Consider the following 22,685-nt stretch of genomic DNA (forward strand, 5'->3'; position numbering starts at 1 on the left):
ATTGAAGTCAATGTACCAAGAGGAGGATGGAAACTAGCTGTCCTCCGGCTACCCCATGGCGCAACCCTACAGAATGCTGAGGCTACTGTAGACCTTCATTCTTTTAATTATTTGGTGCCGTGAATATATTGGTATATATTACTATGATGATGATGTCTGTGGGGCATGCCCAGTTTATGAATGTTATAACAATTTTTTTTTCCCAACATTACTAGTTATAGTTAATGCAGTTTGGTCATTGAACAGCTTTTAGGGATAGTTATCTTGTTGTAGCCTATGGTTATACAGTGTGTGGCAGTCCAGTTGCGTTCATGGAGATCAGTCACCCTGACTACAGAAAGTGGACTTTTAACACTGCGGAGGTTTAACAGTCAGAATCTAAGGCTGACCATGTCAGATAACCTGTAAAGCTATGTTATACTGAACAAAAATATAAACGCAACCAACATGTAAAGTGTTGGTCCCATGTTTCATGAGCTGAAATAAAAGATCCCAGAAATGTTCCATACGCACAAAAAGCTTATTTCTTTCAAATTTTGTGCACAAATCTGTTTACATCCCTGTTAGTGATCATTTCTCCTTTGCCAAGATAATCCATCCACCTGACAGGTGTGACATATCAAGAAGCTGATTAAACAGCATTATCATTACACAGGTGCACCTTGTGCTGGGGACAATAATTGTCATGCTGAAACAGGAAAGGGCCTTCCCCAAACTGTTGCCACAGATGGAAGCACAGAATCATTTAGAATTTCATTGTATGCTGTAAAGCTCCGGACCATTATTCCTCCTCTACCAAACCTTAGTTGGCACTATGCATTCGGGCAGGTAGTGTTCTCCTGGCATCCACCAAACCAAGTTTCATCCGTCCTGACTGCCAGATGAAGCGTGATTCATCGCGCCAGAGTCCAATGGCTGCGAGCTTTACACCACTCCAGCCGACGCTTGGCATTGCGCATGGTGATCTTAGGGATTGTGTGCGGCTGCTCGGCCATGGAAACCCATTTCATGAAGCTCCCGACGAACAGTTATTGTGCAGACGTTGCTTCGAGGCAGTTTGGAACTCTGTAGTGGAGTGGACAGACTATTCTTTACGCACTAAAGCAGTCCCGTTCTGAGCTGGAGTGGCCAACCACGTCGGAGTGGCCAACCACGTCGGAGTGGCCAATCACGTCGCTCAGTCGTCGTTGCTCCTAGACCTTTCCACAATAACAGCCCTTACAGTTGACCGGGGCAGCTCTAGCAGGGCAGAAATGTCACAAACTGACTTGAAGGTTAGGTGGCATCCTATGACGGTGCCACGTTGAAAGTCACTGAGCTCTTCAGTAAGGCCATTCTACTGCCAATGTTTGTCTATGGAGATTGCATGGCGGTGTGCGCGATTTTATACACCTGTCAGCAACAGGTGTGGCCGAATCCACACATTTGAAGGTGTCCACATGCATTATTTATTTTGGATCATATTCAACATCCCTAAAACCTCAGTCCAAGTAACTACATTAAAAACAGACACCGGACAAGTAACATTGGGTCAAGTTTTTATTTCAGCGATGCAAACCAACCATTAGTTGACAGAGCGCCTGGGAGCATCAGTAACACGTTGAGGAGATACGGTCAGGTACCAACAGGCCAGAACATCACCAACACCCAGCCCAGGAGAACACAGTCATTAATTTATATATCTATATAGCAGTTGAAGTTTAGCTCTTTTGTGAGTCATTACAACTCTGGTCCATCAAATGTGAATTTCCTGCATCAGTTTCAGTGACCAGCAACAAGCAGTGGTTAGACGCCATTCCGGCTCACAGAGGAACCAAGATGGCGGTGTGCCTGTAACAGTGCTATAGAGAAACCGAGGGAGAGGTCAGTGATGTGACAGAATGATCAAGCAGGTGATTTGGAACGATTAGAACAGGATTAGAGATGTAAACAGCTGGAATGAAGAGTGATACAGGTACAAAGAAATCTGTCAAAAATACACACCTATCTTCCTTTGAAACTGATCAACAGACTTAAAGGTTAAACAGTCAATATCATCTGGACGGAGAGTAAACGTCGACAAGTTCAAACAACCTCTACACTTAGGGTTCGTCCCAAATGGCCCCTATATAGTGTCCCATGGGGCTCTGGTCAGAAGTAGTGCACTTTAAAGGGACTAGGGTGCCATAGAGGTCACACCTACAGAGCTGCTTTAGTTGGCAACTAACCGTTCAATTACATCAGTTAACAAAAGGAGGATTGCAGTTTAGCAGGAAAAATAACTCAACCAGAGGACCTTTACAGGGTTCAGTAGAATGAGGCTACATTAGGATTCATGGGTAGATTAAACACTACAATGCATATTACCCTTCAGGTATGGTTAAGACTCTACTCAACACACTCACTGAAGCCCCCCCCCTTCTCTCTGGTGATAGATGGGATGCTAGAGAGCGCTGCTTGGGTTAACACTCGTGATAGATGGGATGCTAGAGAGCGCTGCTTGGGTTAACACTCGTGATAGATGGGATGCTAGAGAGCGCTGCTTGGGTTAACACTCGTGATAGATGGGATGCTAGAGAGCGCTGCTTGGGTTAACACTCGTGATAGATGGGATGCTAGAGAGCGCTGCTTGGGTTAACACTCGTGATAGATGGGATGCTAGAGAGCGCTGCTTGGGTTAACACTAGTGATAGATGGGATGCTAGAGAGCGCTGCTTGGGTTAACACTCGTGATAGATGGGATGCTAGAGAGCGCTGCTTGGGTTAACACTCGTGATAGATGGGATGCTAGAGAGCGCTGCTTGGGTTAACACTCGTGATAGATGGGATGCTAGAGAGCGCTGCTTGGGTTAACACTCGTGATAGATGGGATGCTAGAGAGTGCTGCTTGGGTTAACACTCGTGATAGATGGAATGCTAGAGAGCGCTGCTTGGGTTAACACTCGTGATGGATGGGATGCTAGAGAGCGCTGCTTGGGTTAACACTAGTGATGGATGGGATGCTAGAGAGCGCTGCTTGGGTTAACACTAGTGATAGATGGGATGCTAGAGAGCGCTGCTTGGGTTAACACTAGTGATAGATGGTGGTGGAGGGGCAGCTATATAGGGGAGAAGGTAGGGTGGTGAAAGCTTCAGAAAAGAGGTGTACGTTGTTCCACCCCTCAGACTGCAGAGAAAGAGGTGGAGCTGGTAAAGGTGTGGAGGCGTCAGGGGGGGGATAAGTAGTTTGAGAGCAGAGAAGAGTTGTACGTCCAAAATAAAATCACCCTATTCCCTACATAGTGCACTACTTTAGACCAGGGTCCATAGGCTGTCTCAGTTAGCGAAGGTCTGGCGCACGGCGTTGGCGATGTGTTTGGCGCTGATGCCGTACAGGTCCAGGAGCTCCTGAGGTTTTCCACTCCGGGGTATGCGGTTCACCGCCAGGCGCGTCACCATGATACCAGGCTCCTCCCCCACCGCGGACAGCACCGCCTCCCCCAGACCACCTGGTGACAGAGGGGTGAAGTTAGAACACACAGAGAGCGATTCAGAGGGCTAAGCCGTTCCTCTCTCAGAGGGCCAATGTGCAGCACGTGTCCCCACCCTCTCTGTAGTGGTCCTCTACGGTGATGATTCTCCCTCCGGTGGCGCGGGCGCTCGATACGATGGTGGCGGCATCCAGGGGCTTGATGGTGAACGGGTCAATCACACGGATGTTCACTCCTACACACAAACAAGACACCACGGTACACAAAGACAACACTAATGAGCCATAATTCTTCCTCATCAAATAGCATTTGCTATTGTTTTACTACAGTGACTTAGTTAACTACTGGGTCATTCAGAAAGATCTAATACATCAAGAGACCAATTAGTGGAAAAATATCACAATTTGGCTTATATAAAAAAAAGTTCCCACTTCAATCTCAAATGTCTCATACGACTAGAACAATGACTTTTTGACTTAAAATCGTTGTGCAACATCGTGGGTAAGCTCTGGCTTCTGTCACAGGTTTTGTGAATCCAGGACCAGGCCACCAGGGGGAGCTCTTACCCTCGCTGGCCAGTTGGTCTGCAGCAGTCAGGGCTTCATGCAGAGTCACTCCAGCTCCGATCACAGTCACCTTGTCACTGTCGGACTGACGCAACACCTTGGCCACGCCCACCTCAAACTTCTCTTTGGGGTCGTAGACGACCTTCAGTTCTGGTCTGGTGAGTCGGATAAAACAGATACCCTGGAACACACAAGGCTTAGTTTAAAACAGATACCCTGGAACACACAAGGCTTAGTTTAAAACAGATACCCTGGAACACACAAGGCTTAGTTCATACCGCTAGTCCCCCTCGGACTCCGTCATACCGCTAGTCCCCCTCGGGCTCCGTCATACCGCTAGTCCCCCTCGGGCTCCGTCATACCGCTAGTCCCCCCTGGGCTCCGTCATACCGCTAGTCCCCCCTGGGCTCCGTCATACCGCTAGTCCCCCCTGGGCTCCGTCATACCGCTAGTCCCCCCTCGGGCTCCGTCATACCGCTAGTCCCCCCTCGGGCTCCGTCATACCGCTAGTCCCCCGTCGTCCCCCGTCGGGCTCCGTCATACCGCTAGTCCCCCGTCGGGCTCCGTCATACCGCTAGTCCCCCGTCGGGCTCCGTCATACCGCTAGTCCCCCCTCGGGCTCCGTCATACCGCTAGTCCCCCCTCGGGCTCCGTCATACCGCTAGTCCCCCCTCGGGCTCCGTCATACCGCTAGTCCCCCCTCGGGCTCCGTCATACCGCTAGTCCCCCCTCGGGCTCCGTCATACCGCTAGTCCCCCCTCGGGCTCCGTCATACCGCTAGTCCCCCCTCGGGCTCCGTCATACCGCTAGTCCCCCTCGGGCTCCGTCATACCGCTAGTCCCCCTCGGGCTCCGTCATACCGCTAGTCCCCCCTCGGGCTCCGTCATACCGCTAGTCCCCCTCGGGCTCCGCCATACCGCTAGTCCCCCCTCGGGCTCCGTCATACCGCTAGTCCCCCCTCGGGCTCCGTCATACCGCTAGTCCCCCTCGGGCTCCGTCATACCGCTAGTCCCCCTCGGGCTCCGTCATACCGCTAGTCCCCCTCGGGCTCCGTCATACCGCTAGTCCCCCTCGGGCTCCGTCATACCGCTAGTCCCCCCTCGGGCTCTGTCATACTAATAGGCTATGGCTTAGCAGTGGGGCCTGGTTGAAAATAGTGATAGATAGTGTGACTGAAATAGTGCACTAAAGAGTGACTATGGTGCCATTTAGGAAGAAAAATAGGTTCTGACCTTGGTGGGTTTAATTTTTTATACGCACATCCTTATTTAGATTGTATTTCCCTTTCCTTTCCAACCCCACCACCCCTTCCCCAATCGGAGTAAACTAGTGACCAACAACGCTTTGGCCTCTACTTCCAGCCCATACATACTATATACACATTTTATTCTACAATAATTATATTTTGTTTGTTTTTACTCCTGAACTTCCTCCGATCATTTTCATGATGTCCATCCGGTTTGCTTCTATATTCCATTTCTTTCTAACTGTGCTCTTTTCCCAAAAGCTCCCAACATACAACCTATATACTTATTATGGACACAGTATGCTTACATTATTAGCTATCTTGTTATTAGTTATTAGTCCCATCCTGCAACTCTATTCAACCCCTCCCATCTATCTCTTAACACCATCCATATAGGATTTCTATTTGCCATATATATTTCAACTGTACTGTGATGTTTTACAAAAGTTCTGAACCTTTCTATTCTCATTGCTTCTACAGATTATTTTTAATTCACAAACATTTTTGCTAAAAGTATTATTATATTATTGATCGATTGACTATGACTTTTCAGATCACCCAGTAATGCCATCTGCAAGGTTAGATCCAGGTAAATATTGCAATCCTTTAGCCATTCCTGGACCTGTGTCCAAAAACAAGCTACAAAATGGACAGAACCAAAACAAATGATCTAATGATTCTGTCTCTGCAGAGCTGGGAATATGTTATCCCCCATATAAATAACATCCTGACCTTGGTGTTAGCAGCCAGCTCCACATGTTATCCCCCATATAAATAACATCCTGACCTTGGTGTTAGCAGCCAGCTCCACATGTTATCCCCCATATAAATAACATCCTGACCTTGGTGTTAGCAGCCAGCTCCACATGTTATCCCCCATATAAATAACATCCTGACCTTGGTGTTAGCAGCCAGCTCCACATGTTATCCTCCATATAAATAACATCCTGACCTTGGTGTTAGCAGCCAGCTCCACATGTTATCCTCCATATAAATAACATCCTGACCTTGGTGTTAGCAGCCAGCTCCACATGTTATCCCCCATATAAATAACATCCTGACCTTGGTGTTAGCAGCCAGCTCCACATGTTATCCCCCATATAAATAACATCCTGACCTTGGTGTTAGCAGCCAGCTCCACATGTTATCCCCCATATAAATAACATCCTGACCTTGGTGTTAGCAGCCAGCTCCACATGTTATCCTCCATATAAATAACATCCTGACCTTGGTGTTAGCAGCCAGCTCCACATGTTATCCCCCATATAAATAACATCCTGACCTTGGTGTTAGCAGCCAGCTCCACATGTTATCCCCCATATAAATAACATCCTGACCTTGGTGTTAGCAGCCAGCTCCACATGTTATCCCCCATATAAATAGCATCCTGACCTTGGTGTTAGCAGCCAGCTCCACATGTTATCCTCCATATAAATAACATCCTGACCTTGGTGTTGGCAGCCAGCTCCACATGTTATCCCCCATATAAATAACATCCTGACCTTGGTGTTAGCAGCCAGCTCCACATGTTATCCCCCATATAAATAACATCCTGACCTTGGTGTTAGCAGCCAGCTCCACATGTTATCCCCCATATAAATAACATCCTGACCTTGGTGTTAGCAGCCAGCGCCACATGTTATCCCCCATATAAATAACATCCTGACCTTGGTGTTGGCAGCCAGCTCCACATGTTATCCTCCATATAAATAACATCCTGACCTTGGTGTTAGCAGCCAGCTCCACATGTTATCCCCCATATAAATAACATCCTGACCTTGGTGTTGGCAGCCAGCTCCACATGTTATCCTCCATATAAATAACATCCTGACCTTGGTGTTGGCAGCCAGCTCCACATGTTATCCCCCATATAAATAACATCCTGACCTTGGTGTTAGCAGCCAGCTCCACATGTTATCCCCCATATAAATAACATCCTGACCTTGGTGTTAGCAGCCAGCTCCACATGTTATCCCCCATATAAATAACATCCTGACCTTGGTGTTGGCAGCCAGCTCCACAGACCTCTCAGTGGAGACGCCGTCACTGGGGTAGAACACAGTGCATGTTGGGATAGCGCGAAACATGGCAATGTCCTCCAATGCCATCTGGGAGGGGCCATCCTCACCTGGGGACAGGAAGTAACACATAACAGGCATCAGTAAAGTGGTTATCCCACTGGCTATAGGGTGAACGCACCAATTGGTGAGTCGCTCTGGATAAGAGCGTCTGCTAAATGACGTAAATGTGCCCTTGAGCAAGGCACTTAACCCTAATTGCTCCTGTAAGTCGCTCTGGATAAGAGCGTCTGCTAAATGACTAAAATGTAATGTAAAGTAAACATGAATATCAACTAAACTTACTTGCAGATGATCTGATATACCTGACCGATATTGTAAACTCAATGCCCCCTTTGTTAAATACATATTTTTACGCGGAAAATGATGAAATAATAAGAAGAAGAAGTCAGTGATCCTTCAAGTGGACCACAAAACATATTCACTACTTCGGATCATTATTAGTGACAAATACAACATTCATTCCATTACTTAATACGAAAGCAGATTTAATTAAATGGAATAATCTTCCCATAAAATCTTACAGGTAGAATAAACCTCTAGAATGGAATGGCTCCCAAGTTGTTGCATTTATTTTCAGTAATACCAAATTACCCCGTCGAAGACATTCTTTAAAAACTCTGTCATAAGACTTTATACGGGCAAATAAAATTCATAGGAAGATGTCATACTTTCCTTTTTCTAAGTCTCAGGGTTATTTTAACCTTCCAGAGGCTTTTCCCAAGGCTTTTACTTGCGACATATAGTCAAATACACTAAAGAGGAACACATATTGAAGATGCACATAATCATCCCCAGAATAGTTTTACCTCTTTATTTTCAAAACAAAGCTAAGAACATGAATAACTTCATCGTTGGCACTATGGAAGAAAGTCAGAGCTATCTGTCCTACGAAGACGGCATCGGGGCTTGATGACGTGGCAGGTTGCAGCGTGGTAGGCACGTAAAATTGATTAGCTGATAACTGTGAAACAAAAGACTCTGGATAATAGAGAGAACCTTGAGCTATTTATTGATCAGCATTTTGATACGCTCGAAAAATAAAATCAGCTACATCGAAGTGAACAAGAGAAGACCGTTCCTCGAGCTCTGAGCGAAACTGAGGGGAAGCCGCCGTTTAAAATTCCAAATGTAACATTGGAGGGGGACGTTTTTATAACTATGTCTCCAGATGATACAGCGTTGCTTACAAGCATGAGCGAGCAGTTAAAACTGCTGGATCTATTGCCTGGGCTACTGGGGGAGGTTGAGGCCTTAAAAACAGGAATGAATTACATTAAGAAAATGGAAGAAAAATACAAGTGGAAAATAAGTTATTGAAACTACAGTGGACTCCCTAAGACACTACGGTATGATAAAACTACCGTGGCTCCTTAAGACACTACGGTATGATAAAACTACCGTGGCTCCTTAAGACACTACGGTATGATAAAACAACTACCGTGGCTCCCTAAGACACTACAGTATGATAAAACAACTACCGTGGCTCCCTAAGACACTACGGTATGATAAAACAACTACCGTGGCTCCCTAAGACACTACGGTACGATAAAACAACTACCGTGGCTCCCTAAGACACTACGGTATGATAAAACAACTACCGTGGACTCCCTAAGACACTACGGTATGATAAAACAACTACCGTGGCTCCCTAAGACACTACGGTATGATAAAACAACTACCGTGGCTCCCTAAGACACTACGGTACGATAAAACAACTACCGTGGCTCCCTAAGACACTACGGTATGATAAAACAACTACCGTGGACTCCCTAAGACACTACAGTATGATAAAACAACTACCGTGGCCTCCCTAAGACACTACGGTGTGATAAAACAACTACCGTGGCTCCCTAAGACACTACGGTATGATAAAACAACTACCGTGGCTCCCTAAGACACTACGGTATGATAAAACAACTACCGTGGCTCCCTAAGACACTACAGTATGATAAAACAACTACCATGGCCTCCCTAAGACACTACGGTATGATAAAACAACTACCGTGGCTCCCTAAGACACTACGGTATGATAAAACAACTACCGTGGCTCCCTAAGACACTACGGTATGATAAAACAACTACCGTGGCTCCCTAAGACACTACGGTATGATAAAACAACTACCGTGGCCTCCCTAAGACACTACGGTATGATAAAACAACTACCGTGGCCTCCCTAAGACACTACGGTATGATAAAACAACTACCGTGGCCTCCCTAAGACACTACGGTACGATAAAACAACTACCGTGGCTCCCTAAGACACTACAGTATGATAAAACAACTACCGTGGACTCCCTAAGACACTACAGTATGATAAAACAACTACCATGGCTCCCTAAGACACTACGGTATGATAAAACAACTACCGTGGCTCCCTAAGACACTACGGTATGATAAAACAACTACCGTGGCTCCCTAAGACACTACAGTATGATAAAACAACTACCGTGGCCTCCCTAAGACACTACGGTATGATAAAACAACTACCGTGGACTCCCTAAGACACTACAGTATGATAAAACAACTACCATGGCTCCCTAAGACACTACGGTATGATAAAACAACTACCGTGGCTCCCTAAGACACTACGGTATGATAAAACAACTACCGTGGCTCCCTAAGACACTACAGTATGATATCTTATTATTATTATTATTATTATTATTATAAAACAACGAAAGACTAATTACGTTACATGATCTAAAGTGCAGAAGTATGAAGAATAATATTGTTATAATGGGAATAAAGGAGGAGGAAAACTATCAGTCAACAGAGGATAAAGTCAAGGTGTTCATGAAACGTAATCTCAAGATGACGGACGAACAGGGGAATACAATAGATTGTCAAAGGGCTGACCGTTTCAGTGGTGGAGGGGAGGGAAGGCCCCGTCCGATCGTAGTTATGCTAACTCACTACAAAATGAAGATTGCCAAAAGGGCAGGGAACTGAAGAATACCCCATTCTCTATTAATGAACAATTTCCCCATGAAATAGTGGAGAGAACGCGCCCTGTACCCCACTTTCAAAAGGCTCAGAGCAGAGAAGCAGAATGTTCGTCTAGTGGTGGATAAATTGTATGTAAACAACCAAAATGTTCAAGCACTCGAAGATTACAACGTGGCTGTGAGTGATAGCTACCTCTGCTGAAGTAGTCCGATACACATTTGCACCTCATTACACAGTACAATTATGGATTCATTTTCTCAATTTTATTTTGCATGGTGGAATGTCCACGAGAGCTGTTGCCTGAGAATTAATGTTCATTTCTCTACCATAAGCCGCCTCCAACGTCATTTTAGAGAATTTGGCAGTATGTCCAAGGGTACGGGGAATTGGAGTGTGATTGGTTGTTGAAGGAAGGAGAGTAGAGTTTGATTGGTGGAGGGGGAAATCAGTCAAGGGCACAAGACTGACACACACAGTACTGACCGATGGAGACTCCACAGTGTGACCCAGCCAGGTTGATGTTAGACTCGGAGACTGCAGCCATTCTGATATGGTCGTAGGCCCGGGACAGGAAGGCAGCGAAGGTGCTGGCGAACGCCACCGTGCGGTCCCGTGTGGCACAGCCGATCGCCACGCTCACCTAAACAGACAATATAATATTTTTTTTTAAAAGGTGCTACACATAGGATTTTTATTGTTGCATTGTAATTTCAGAAAAAAAGGCTATCTCTGGCACTAATAGTGGAAAGATGTTTCACAGTATTCCTTAAAACAGATGACCAGGATGAGTACACTGAGCATGCGCTGGCCAGCTGGCAGGAGTCTTAACTGACATTTTCAACCTCTCCCTGACTCAGTCTGTAATACCTACATGTTTCAAGCAGACCACCATAGTCCCTGTGCCCAAGAACGCCAAGGTAACCTGTCTAAATGACTATCGCCCCTTAGCACTCACATCTGTAGCCATAATATGCTTTGAAAGGATGGTCATGGCTCACGTCAACACCATCACCCTAGACCCACTCCAATTCGCATACCACCCCAACAGATAACGCAATCTTCCCCCTCAGGAGTCTGAAAAGATTTGGCATGGGCCCTCAGATCCTCAAAAAGTTATACAGCTGCACCATCGAGAGCATCTTGACTGGCTGAATCACTGCTTGGTATGGCAACTGCTTGGCCCGAGCTCCCTGTCATTCAGGACCTCTATACCAGGAAGTGTTAAAGGCCCCAAAAAATGTCAAAAGACTCCAGCCACCAAAGCCAGACTTATCTGCGACCGCACGGGAAGCGGTACCAGCACCGGGAAGCGGTACCAGCACCGGGAAGCGGTACCAGTGCACCAAGTCTGGAACCAACAGGACCCTGAACAGCTTCTACCCCCAAGCCATAAGACTTCTAAACAAGACCGCTAAATAGCTAATCTAATGGCTACCCGGATTACCTGCATTGAACCTTTTTTTTGCACCAACTGTGCACACACACTGGACGGTACCCACACACACTCACTTCCACCCCAACACACACCACATATGCTGCTGCTATTATCTATCCTGTTGCCTAGTCACTTTACCCCTACCTACAGTATACTGCTGCTACTGTCTATTATCTATCCTGTTGTCTAGTCACTTTACCCCTACCTACAGTATACTGCTGCTACTGTCTATTATCTATCCTGTTGTCTAGTCACTTTACCCCTACCTACAGTATACTGCTGCTACTGTCTATTATCTATCCTGTTGTCTAGTCACTTTACCCCTACCTACAGTATACTGCTGCTACTGTCTATTATCTATCCTGTTGTCTAGTCACTTTACCCCTACCTACAGTATACTGCTGCTACTGTCTATTATCTATCCTGTTGTCTAGTCACTTTACCCCTACCTACAGTATACTGCTGCTACTGTCTATTATCTATCCAAAAAGTCTATATTTTTTATCTGATCTTTAACCGTGAAATGCTTAGTTATGGGCCCCTTCAACAACGCAGAGTTAGTCTACACCTGTTGTCTACGAAGAATGTGCCAAATAAAACGTGATCATTCTGACAACTGTACCAATGTTATGTGGCCTTAAGTTCCAATTAGGACACGTGGGTACTTTTGAGAAGGCCTTCGGGGTGTCCAGTTCATTCAGGGCCTCTACTCACCCCTCAGGGTTAGGCCATATTTCGTTCCACCCTCTCCCCCTCACCATGTTCTGTTCAGCGATGAAGCACTCGATGAAGCGTTCAGGGTAGGCCTTGTGGAACATCTCAGAGAAGGTAGAGTTCTTCATGTCAGCGTCCAGAGCCACCACCCTCTGACTGGACTGACCCAGTTTAGCCAGGGCCACACCATACGCCTTACGAGTAGCCACCTTGGGGGGGGAGAAATAGAGTGGTGAAAGGAGGACAGGAACGTGTTACCCAGAAGCCTACGGCTAAAGTTCAACATGTGTTCCTGATCTCGTAGTCAGACAGGCTAAGCGAAAGGTCAGCGGTGCGTGTACCTTGTCTCCGATCTTGTAATTGGGAGGGCTTGGCAGGGTGATAGGTGAGAGGTCAGCGGGGGCGGTATCTTCGTTAGGTAGCTCGGGGCAGATGGTCTTGTTGGGGTTCTGAATCTGAGCCTCCAAGTCTTTAATCGCCTCCTCGGCCCGGTCCTTCGGCATGGGCTTGCCGTGCCAGTTATCCATGTTCTCTATGCCTGGAGGAGGGAGAGAGAGCAACAGGTCATTTATTGCATCAGGAGATAGTTCATATTATTTAGCTCTACATTATCCAGAGATCATTAGATTGTTGCAACTAGAGCCATCAGTCTTTTTAAAAAACAGATGAGGAGCAGTACTGGGGGTATTCATGAGTGCACAGCACACCGTTGCAAAGCATTCTTGCAATGAAAACCAGCATTTCTTATTGGACAAGTCGCGGTCAGTCCCTCCTGGTTTCGGCCCGTTTAATTGTGTTTAGTCCCTAGTTAATACACCCCAGAAAGGGCCCTCCCAGTCCCCCTCCATCTTCTACCTTTGAGTCCTCTGCCCTTGAAGGTCTTGGCTATGATCATAGTGGGTTTCCCCTTGACCTGCTGGGCCTGCCACAGAGCTTTACACAGCTCCTCAACGTCATGACCATCCACCACATACGTGTTCCACCTACACATGGAGAAAGACCGGGTTACACACACACACCACACATGGGTGTTTCACCTAGACAGAAATACATTGTCATCACATTTCAGAGAGTGAGGCAGGGTCACATTAACAGGAAATATTAACCAACCATGTTCAGTATCAACCAGATTAATTTAAGAGTTGAAGAGTTCAAGTAAGAGGGGAGATGAGAGCATGGGGACAGGGGGGGGGGACCCTAGCAGAAAACAGCATGGGGGACAGGGGGGGACCCTATCAGAAACTAGCATGGGGGACGCTAGCAGGAGTTGTGATGAGGAAGAGGAAAAAGATCAGACTACTGATTGAGGAAGAGTTATTTGGAAGACAGGTGTAGAGAGGAGAGGGTACTGACCCGAATGCTTCGCAGCGTCTGCGGTACACGTCCATGTCGTGTTTGAGAGGAGCAGCTTCACTCTGTCCCAGGCGGTTAGCGTCTATAATAGCCACCAGGTTATCCAGGTCGTAGTAGGAACCAAACGCCATGGCTTCCCAGACAGCCCCCTCCGAACACTCCCCATCACCCAGCATACAGTACACACGGTAACTAGGGACACACATTATATTTTCATTTTAAAAGCTACAATATGTAACTTTTTTCCACTGACAGATTTATAACACATGTCCTTCTCATTGAAACAAGTCTAAGAAGCAGAAGATCTGTTTCTTTGTGCACTATTTCTATGCTTCCCATTGTTACGTTTCGTTTGTGTCTTTCACACAACACCGAGACACAAATAGACAGCGAGAGAGAGACCGTAGTGTGAGAGAGAGAGACCGTAGTGAGAGAGACCGACCGTAGTGAGAGAGAGAGAGAGACCATAGTGGGTGAGAGAGAGAGAGACCGTAGTGAGAGAAACTGCTGAACACAAGGCTGTTTATAACTCAACACCTGTCTGAGAGACCATTAACCTTCCTAGGACACCACTGCTGGATGAGAGGTGCTTTGTGGGATAGCGTTATGGCTTCGGAGGGTGTGTGTCTGTACCTGGACTTGTCGAAGTGTTTCCCGGTGTAAGCCATCCCACAGGCGGCCCCCAGACCCTGTCCCAGAGACCCCGTTGCCACGTCAACAAACTCCAGTTTCTGTAGAACAGTTGGAGTTCGAGTCAACAGTCAAACCTGAGCTGGGCAATGTTCATTAGGGCACGCAACTGAAAATGTTTCATTTACATTTACGTCATTTAGCAGACGCTCTTATCCAGAGCGACTTACAGTTAAAATATTGTTTCTTATTGACAAGTCCAGGTAGTTCCTCCCCTGTTTGTCAGTTTTCTGTTTTGTGCCTAATGAACAACTCTTCCGTTGGAAGTAACTTTTAACAGTGGGGTTAAAGGTTACTTACAGGTCATATAGGGGTTAGAGGTTACTTACGGGTGTGGGGTGACCCTCCAGGTCAGAGTCTATCTTCCTCAGGTTAATCAGATCAGCCTCCTTCACAAAGCCCGCCTCTGCCCAGGCAGCGTACAGGATTGGTGCAGCATGACCCTGGAAGAACACAACAGCCAATCAGAGCACAGTCCAAGACTCCGAAGGCGCTTGGGAAATGTAGTGCAATTGAAAGAACCGACAGGTGACCAGTGTGTACAGTGAGCGCGTAGAACTTAGGGCTGTCTGGAAGAAAAAAAATCTTGGTCGACCGACAGTGGTTTGTTCTTCCGACCAATCGATTAAAAATGTGTATTTTTCCATATATATGCGTTTTAATCAAATCAACTATATGCACTGAGCTTGTCTGATGCTTTAAAGTGCACTGTTTGATGAAATAATTAAGACAAATGGAAATTTACATTTTAGTCATTTAGCAGACGCTCTTATCCAGAGCGACTTACTGTTAGTGAGTTCATACATGTTTCATACAACAACAAAAAAATACCAGCGAGGCTGTCTAACGAGAGAGAAAAGAAAACACGTGTAAAGCCTTTATTACAGCAAAGACTGAAAACATCCGAATGTGAAATTGTTTATCCGGCACGGTTGTGTGAGGTTGGGTGCGCATGGAATCAGTAGGCTATTAAAACAAACAACCAGGATGTGTCTCCTCACTTTTCTTAAGACAATTAAAGCCAGGGCTGTTTTCTCACTTCCTCATTCTGCTGCTACCTCCGCCACATTGTTCTCAACACCAATATGCTGGTTAACTTTGCTATTATGCACACAGCAACATGGTCTAGGAAAAGGCGCCAATTCAACAGCGCACAGATGTTTCAGAATCGCCACGTCTATTTCAATGGGCACAAGCACTGTTCATGACAAATTGTTCACACCCCTCGTTGGTGGAGAGAATTTTGCAGGTTTAACGATTATTTACTGCAATTCTATACATTTTGTCATGGGGCGCAAAGAACATTTTGCAGTTTTAAAGCTAATTTTCTTGCAATTCTATACATTGTGCCATGTGTAAGGTGTATTCATGTGATATTTGGGCTAGCCGACATGGGCTAGTTGATCTGGACATGTCTGACAAGTTATAAATAGCTCTAAGGTCTGCAATGACTAACATGACAAGAGGAACTGGTGATGTACGACCCAATTTAGATATTGCACCTTGTGCATTCTACTATTACTACTTTCAAGAGTACGTTTAAAGCCGACAGTTCCTTTAAAAAAAGTTTTTTGCTACTGCTCGACCAAAGAAATCTGTGGACCAAACAATCGACCAGTTGACTAAATGGGGTCAGCCCTAGTAGAGCGTGTGCGTGCCTCACCTTGGAAAGTACGAAGCGGTCGTTGCACTGGTTGCGTGGGTCAGTGGCTTTGTAACGCATCGTATGGAAGAAGAGCACCGACATGAGCTCTGCTGCACTGCAACAGGTGGTGGGGTGACTGGAAAGAGGGAGAGATCAAGGGAGGATTAGAAGAGGGACCGGCACCGGCAGAGAGAGAGTGAGAGAAAAGGGACCGGCAGAGTTGAGAGAGAAGGGACCGGCAGAGTGAGAGAGAAGGGACCGGCAGAGTGAGAGAGAAGGGACCGGCAGAGTGAGAGAGAGGCATTGAGAGCAGGCTGTCAGTACCAGTTCACGTCACAAACAGCTGTTAAATGGGGAAACCACTCACATGCATGTTACCCAGTTTCACCTCATTTCGAGGATCTGTATTAATGTTTACCTGACAGTTACACAAATAAAAAATGCAACATGCAACCATTTAACATTTTACTGAGTTACATGAACTAAGAAAATCAGTCAATTGAAAATTTAAATTAGGCACTAATCTATGGATTTCAAATGACTGGAAATACATCGGACACATCTCCTTCACATAGAGTTGATCAGGCTGTTGATTGTGGCCTGTGGAATGTTGTCCCACTCCTCTTCAATGGCTGTGTGAAGTTGCTGGATATTGGCTGGAACATGCTGTGGTATACGTAGATCCAGAGCATCCCAGGTCAAGACCCTGGTGAGGTCGATGAGCACGCAAACGAGCTTCCTGGAGACCATTTCTGACAGATTGTGCAGAAATTCTTCAGTTGAGCAAACCCACAGTTTCATCAGCTGTGTGTCTGGTCTCAGACGATCCCGCAGGTGAAGAAGCCAGATGTGGAGGTCCTGGGCTGGCGTGGTTACTCGTGGTCTGCAGTTGTGAGGCCGGGTGGACGTACTGCAAAATTCTCTAAAATTACGTTGGGGGCAGCTTATGGTAGAGAAATTAACATTTAATTATCTGGCAACAGCTCTGGTAGACATTCCTGCAGTCAGCGTGTCAATTACACGCTCCCTCAAAACATGTGGAATCGTGTTGGGAAAAACTGCTGATTTTAGAGTGGCCTTTCATTGTCCCCAGCACAAGGTGCACCTGTGTAATGATCATGCTGTTTAATCAGCTCCTTGATATGCCACACCTGTCAGGTGGATGGATTATCTTGGCAAAGGAGAACAGGGATGGAAACAAATGTGCAAAAAAACGAGAAATAAGCTTTTTTGTTCGTATGGAACATTTCTGGGATCTTTTATTTCAGCTCATGAAACCAACACTTTACATGTTGCGTTTATACAGTGCATTCGGAAAGTATTCAGACCCCTTGACTTATTCCACATTTTTGTTACGTTACAGCCTTATTCTAAAACTGATGAGGGGAAAACCATTTAATCTATTTTAGAATAAGGCTGTAACGTAACAAAAATGTGGAAAAAGTCAAGGGGTCTGAATACTTTCTGAATGCACTGGATTTTTGTTCAGTATAGTTTTTTAAAATCATATATCTGGCCAACTTACTGTAGCAATGTAACCCAACGTGGTTCCGCTTTCACTGCTTTGCAATATTTTTTCCGCTTGAAGTTTCCTGTACAATGTGGCCGATGCTGAACTACTTGGCAAGGCAACTGTGGGTGGAGCCATAAGAAGAGTCTGCCTCGCATTGAAGAGATGCGTGTAAAATACTGTAGCCTACAACAAACCATTTTCAGAAACAGTCATTGAACTCAATGATCTTCCTTACTTTGGTCAGATGATCTGTGACTCCCATTGGGCTACAACTAAACATAGAACCCATTGTTGCCCGTGTAGTCATGAAAAGCACTACGAATTCAATCAATTATTATTCATCCTACATAGCCTATGGAAAGTATTCAGACCCCTACACCTTTTCCACATTTTGTTACGTTACAGCCTCATTCTAAAATGGATCAAATAAATACAAATCCTCATCAATCTACACACAATACCCCCATAATGACAAAGTGAAAACAGGTTTTTAGAAATGTTTGCAAATGTATTAAATATAAAAAACAGAAATACCTTATTTAAATAAGTATTCAGACCCTTTGCTATGAGACTCTAAATTGAGCTCAGGTACATCCTGTTTCCATTGATCATCCTTGAGATGTTTCTACAACTTGATTGGAGTCCAGCTGTGGTAAATTCAATTGATTAGACATGATTTGGAAAGGCACACACCTGTCTATATAAGGTCCCACAGTTGACAGTGCATGTCAGAGCAAAAACCAAGCCATGAGGTCGAAGGAATTGTCTGTAGAGCTCCGAGACAGGATTGTGTCGAGGCACAGATCTGGGGAAGGGTACCAAAACATTTCTGCAGCATTGAAGGTCCCCAAGAACACAGTGGCCTCCATCATTCTTAAATGGAATACGTTTGGAACCACCAAGACTTCCTAGAGCTGGTTGCCCGGCCAAACTGAGCAATCGGGGGAAGAAGGGTCTTGGTCAGGGAGGAGACCAAGAACCCAACGGTCACTCTGACAGAGCACTAGATTTCCACTGTGGAGAACTTTCCAGAACGACAACCATCTCTGCAGCACTCCACCAATCAGGCATTTATAGTAGAGTGGCCAAACGGAAGCCACTCCTCAGTAAAAAGGCACATCACAGCCCGCTTGGAGTTTGCCAAAAGGCACCTGAAGACTCTCAGACCATGAGAAACAAGATTCTCTGGTCTGATGAAATCAAGATTTAACTCTTTGGCCTGAATGCCAAGCGTCATGTCTGGAGGAAACCTGTCACCGTCCCTACGGTGAGGCATGATGGTGGCAGCAGCATCATCCTGGGATGTTTTTCAGTGGCAGGGACGGTGAGACTAGTCAGGATCGAGGGAAAGATGAACGGAGCAAAGCACAGAAAAATACTTGATGAAAACCTGCTCCAGAGCACTCAGGACCTCAGACTGGGGCAAAGGTTCACCTTCCAACAGGACAACGACCCTAAGCACACAGCCAAGACAACGCAGGAGTGGCTTCGGGACAAGTCTTTGAATGTCCTTGAGTGGCCCAGCCAGAGCCCGGACTTGACCCCGATCTAACATCTGTGGAGAGACCTGAAAATATCTGTGCAGCAACGCTCCCCATCCAACCTGACAGAGCTTGAGAGGATCTGCAGAGAAGAATGGGAGAAACTCCAAATACATTTTAGTCATTTAGCAGACGCTCTTATCCAGAGCGACTTACAGTTAGTGAGTGCATACATTTTTCATACTGGCCCCCCATGGGAATCGAACCCACAACCCTGGCATTGCAAACACCATGCTCTACCAACTGAGCTACACGGGACTACAGGTGTGCCAAGCTTGTAGCATCATACCCAAGAACACTCAAGGCTGTAATCTCTGCAAAAGGTGCTTCAACAAATTTGAGGAAATGGTGTGAATACTTACGCAAATGTCCTATCAGTTTTTTTTTTAAATACATTTGCCAAATATTCTTAAAAATAAATTTTTGCTTTGTCATTATGGGGTATTGTGTGTAGTTTTATGGAGGAAAAAACAATTTAATCTATTGTAGAATAAGGCTGTAACGTAACAAAATGTGGATAAAGTCAACCGCACAACTACAACGGCAAACAGTGGGTTGTGTGTGAAGTAGAACACTGTTTACATAAAGCAACGTAAACTAGTGACTATTAGAAACAACTAATTGTCTCAACCGTTTGTCCTTTGAGCTCATCCAGGGACACCAGGTCCTGGGGGGGTAATTCCCCTGTCCCAGGCTGTTGTCTGGTTTTGGTTTTTTTAATCCCCCGTCCCCATAGGAGGCCTTTTGCCTCATGCCGGGCCATCATTGTAAATATGAATTTCTTCTTGATTGACTAGCCCGGTTAAATAAATTAAAATAAGACTCTCGTCAAAAGGTGCACTATATAGGGAATAGGGTGCCATTTGGAACACACTGGTATTAGTCTTATTCAAAAACTTACATCCACACCTTGTCATCATTCAACATTAAAACTCATGCTACTCAACCATTTACCTCCAAGCGGATCTTCCAGTGACTGAAACCTGCTGAAATTGACATGTTTAGACAAAGTTCCAATACGTGTATTATGACCCTTTATAAATCATATTTGAGCTGGGTTTGTTTTATGTAGGCCTAAAGCGGTTTAGATTTTCAGCGCAAAAGCAATCCAAGTGCTATAGGAAGTGTCACGCCACGATGATCCTACAGTATCACAATGGGGTTAGCATAGCAGGCTATGGCAAGGCCTAAAATACTCCTGCTTGTTGTGATAAGACTGTCTGAAATCAACCAGATCAACCATTCTACCAGGGGAAGGTTATTCGTTTCCCTGTGAGCAACTGACTGAAATGTATGTATGTTATCGATAACCGGTAGGGATCCATACTTCAAACTTCTTTCCTTTCCTGGACAGTATTAGGCTTCGGCGATATACCGTATACCGGGGTATTTAGGGATGATTTAATAGCGCTAAAATATATTATATATATATATATATATATATAATTCGGGGGGCTACTCCACTGCTTATAGTTCTATGATGTGCCAAATAAATGGATATCCAGCTCAGGGCTCCAGCTATGCATTTGGTTTGTTAACTTGATAGCTAAGTGGCTAGCTCAAGTTTCTTGGTTACATCAAAAGACAATCAAGCCTTGCCTGGATCAAGATCCATGCTGCCTCTTTTTTTATTTATTTAAAAAAAAAAATGAGCACCCCTTGTGTGCACTTCCAGTAATACCATATACCTCGGGATACCACCCAAACCTGTCTGTGGCGTGAAATCATGACAGTAAGGAGGAAGTTCTACAAGGAAATGGCCTGTGTTATAAACTGAAGAGGAGCCAAGTATGCATTTCTGGTTCCTCCAATTGTTCAGGCCAGGGTTCCCCAACTGGCAGCCCGTGGGGGATTTTATTTGCCCCCCCGCAACTTGAGAAAAATAAATAAAAAAGTTGTGGTCAAAGGTTGCGCTCTAGCCTAAATAGGGTGCAGTTTTGGACGCATTCCAACCCCATTAGTACAGTGTCCCTTTCTTCACCCCCTACAGACACTTTCAGAAGGTCATGTTGAGAAAGAACTGTGGCAATAATGGTCAGAAAGAAAAACGGTAGTTCGACTTGGCTGAAATATTGCCACGTTTTGCAATAATAACAATACTTCTGCAATGAGAGGAGCCCTCTGCCCAGTCTTTTTGTTTAGGTCAATGTCACTGTTGTACTGCGGGTAAAAACTAGAGCAGCAGCGCTAGACCATGACTAAGCAAATTCAACGTTAGAAGAGAGTGTGGGAGTCAAAGGGAATTTCTAAACCCACACACACTCTTCCTTTATTCAGTATTTTACTAGGGGGCTATCTTTTAATCAAAGACCGCAGGCAACCACGAGACCCGCACATCTCTCCGTGACTTGTGTTAACGTTGCTAAAAATGTAGCCAGAACTGAAATACCAACAATGAGAAATATTCAACACGGGCATGATGCCAGTTATAAGTCATCTAGATTCTAGTTGATCAAAAGTAATGACTGATCGTGCATCCACATTTACGGTCATTCAAACGATGCCAGTTTTACTTGTAGTTAACGTTACTCACTAAGGCAGATTTCTACGTTTGCTAGCTCCTTTAGCTAACTAGGTAACGTAGTACACCCACGTCAAAATAACACTTAACTTCTAAAACAAAATTACACCTGAAGGGGAAACTATCTACTTAACTAGTTAAACCAACGACAACCGCCTGCGTGAAAATAATCCGCACGTACACCGTGCAGCATGTCCACACGTACCGCTGCAGGCCGAGACGGGTTCAACGTCTAACGTTAGCTAACTAGTTAAGCTAGCTACATCACGCAACATCCAAACATTCATTCTGACCACTTTTTTAAAAACGTACCCGGAGTTGGAGGCGCACGTCGCCTTGACCGAGTTGATCCGCAACTTGTTAGCGATGTCTTTCAGGCCCTGCAGCGTCTTCTCGTCGGGTTTATGGTAGCTAGCCATGGTGGAGATACGGTAAAGTAGCGGAGACCGACTGGTAAATGACAAGCACGGTTATTTGACGCGCTGCACAGCTTCTCTCCAGGTGACGGTTGACGTTCTGAGGCTTGACCTGTATCAACTCCGCGAAGCTACCAGAACAGTCTCTCCAGGTGACGGTTGAAGATCTAAGGCTTGACCTGTATCAACTCCGCGAAGCTACCAGAACACTCAGCGCACGCTATACACGAAGAGAGGAAAGGGCGGGAGAGAGGCGTCTTTATGCGCGCCCCTCCAGGCCACGCCCCACGTCACGCCCACTGGACTCACTCATTGGAGGAAAGCAGTCGCGCAACTTGTGGAGGCATCCGGTGGGCGCGCGCTTCGTTTAGCCGGAGACACTTCGAGCAGGGAGTCAAGGGTCAATGTCGCAAGGACGGCGATGTGCCTTTCTTGCAAGCTCTGAACCAGCGTTTTCCCAAACTCGGTTTTTGGGAGGGGTGCACGTTTTGGTTTTTAATACACAGCTGATTAAAATTATCAAAGCTTGATGATTAGTTTATTATTTAAATCAGCTGTGTAGTGCTAGA

The 22,685-nt window shown here is 45.7% G+C and overlaps 1 protein-coding gene across 1 annotated transcript; it reads right to left on the bottom strand.

The window, feature by feature from the left end:
- Positions 1–1,526: 1,526 nt before the first annotated feature.
- LOC311149595 (transketolase-like) lies at positions 1,527–22,354 on the bottom strand. The gene is made up of 13 exons (XM_084186769.1): positions 22,013–22,354; positions 16,144–16,261; positions 14,810–14,923; positions 14,424–14,521; positions 13,791–13,982; positions 13,293–13,420; positions 12,779–12,975; positions 12,482–12,646; positions 10,772–10,928; positions 7,259–7,389; positions 4,016–4,196; positions 3,565–3,684; positions 1,527–3,467 (listed from the first exon to the last, which is right to left on the bottom strand). The coding sequence occupies exons 1-13, from the start codon at positions 22,117–22,119 to the stop codon at positions 3,295–3,297; spliced, it is 1,881 nt and encodes a 626-aa protein (XP_084042895.1). The 5' UTR covers positions 22,120–22,354; the 3' UTR covers positions 1,527–3,294.
- Between the last annotated feature and the right edge of the window lie 331 nt (positions 22,355–22,685).

This window comes from Coregonus lavaretus, assembly GCF_964263955.1.
Source record: "Coregonus lavaretus genome assembly, chromosome: 22".
In the NCBI taxonomy this organism is placed as follows: domain Eukaryota; kingdom Metazoa; phylum Chordata; class Actinopteri; order Salmoniformes; family Salmonidae; genus Coregonus; species Coregonus lavaretus.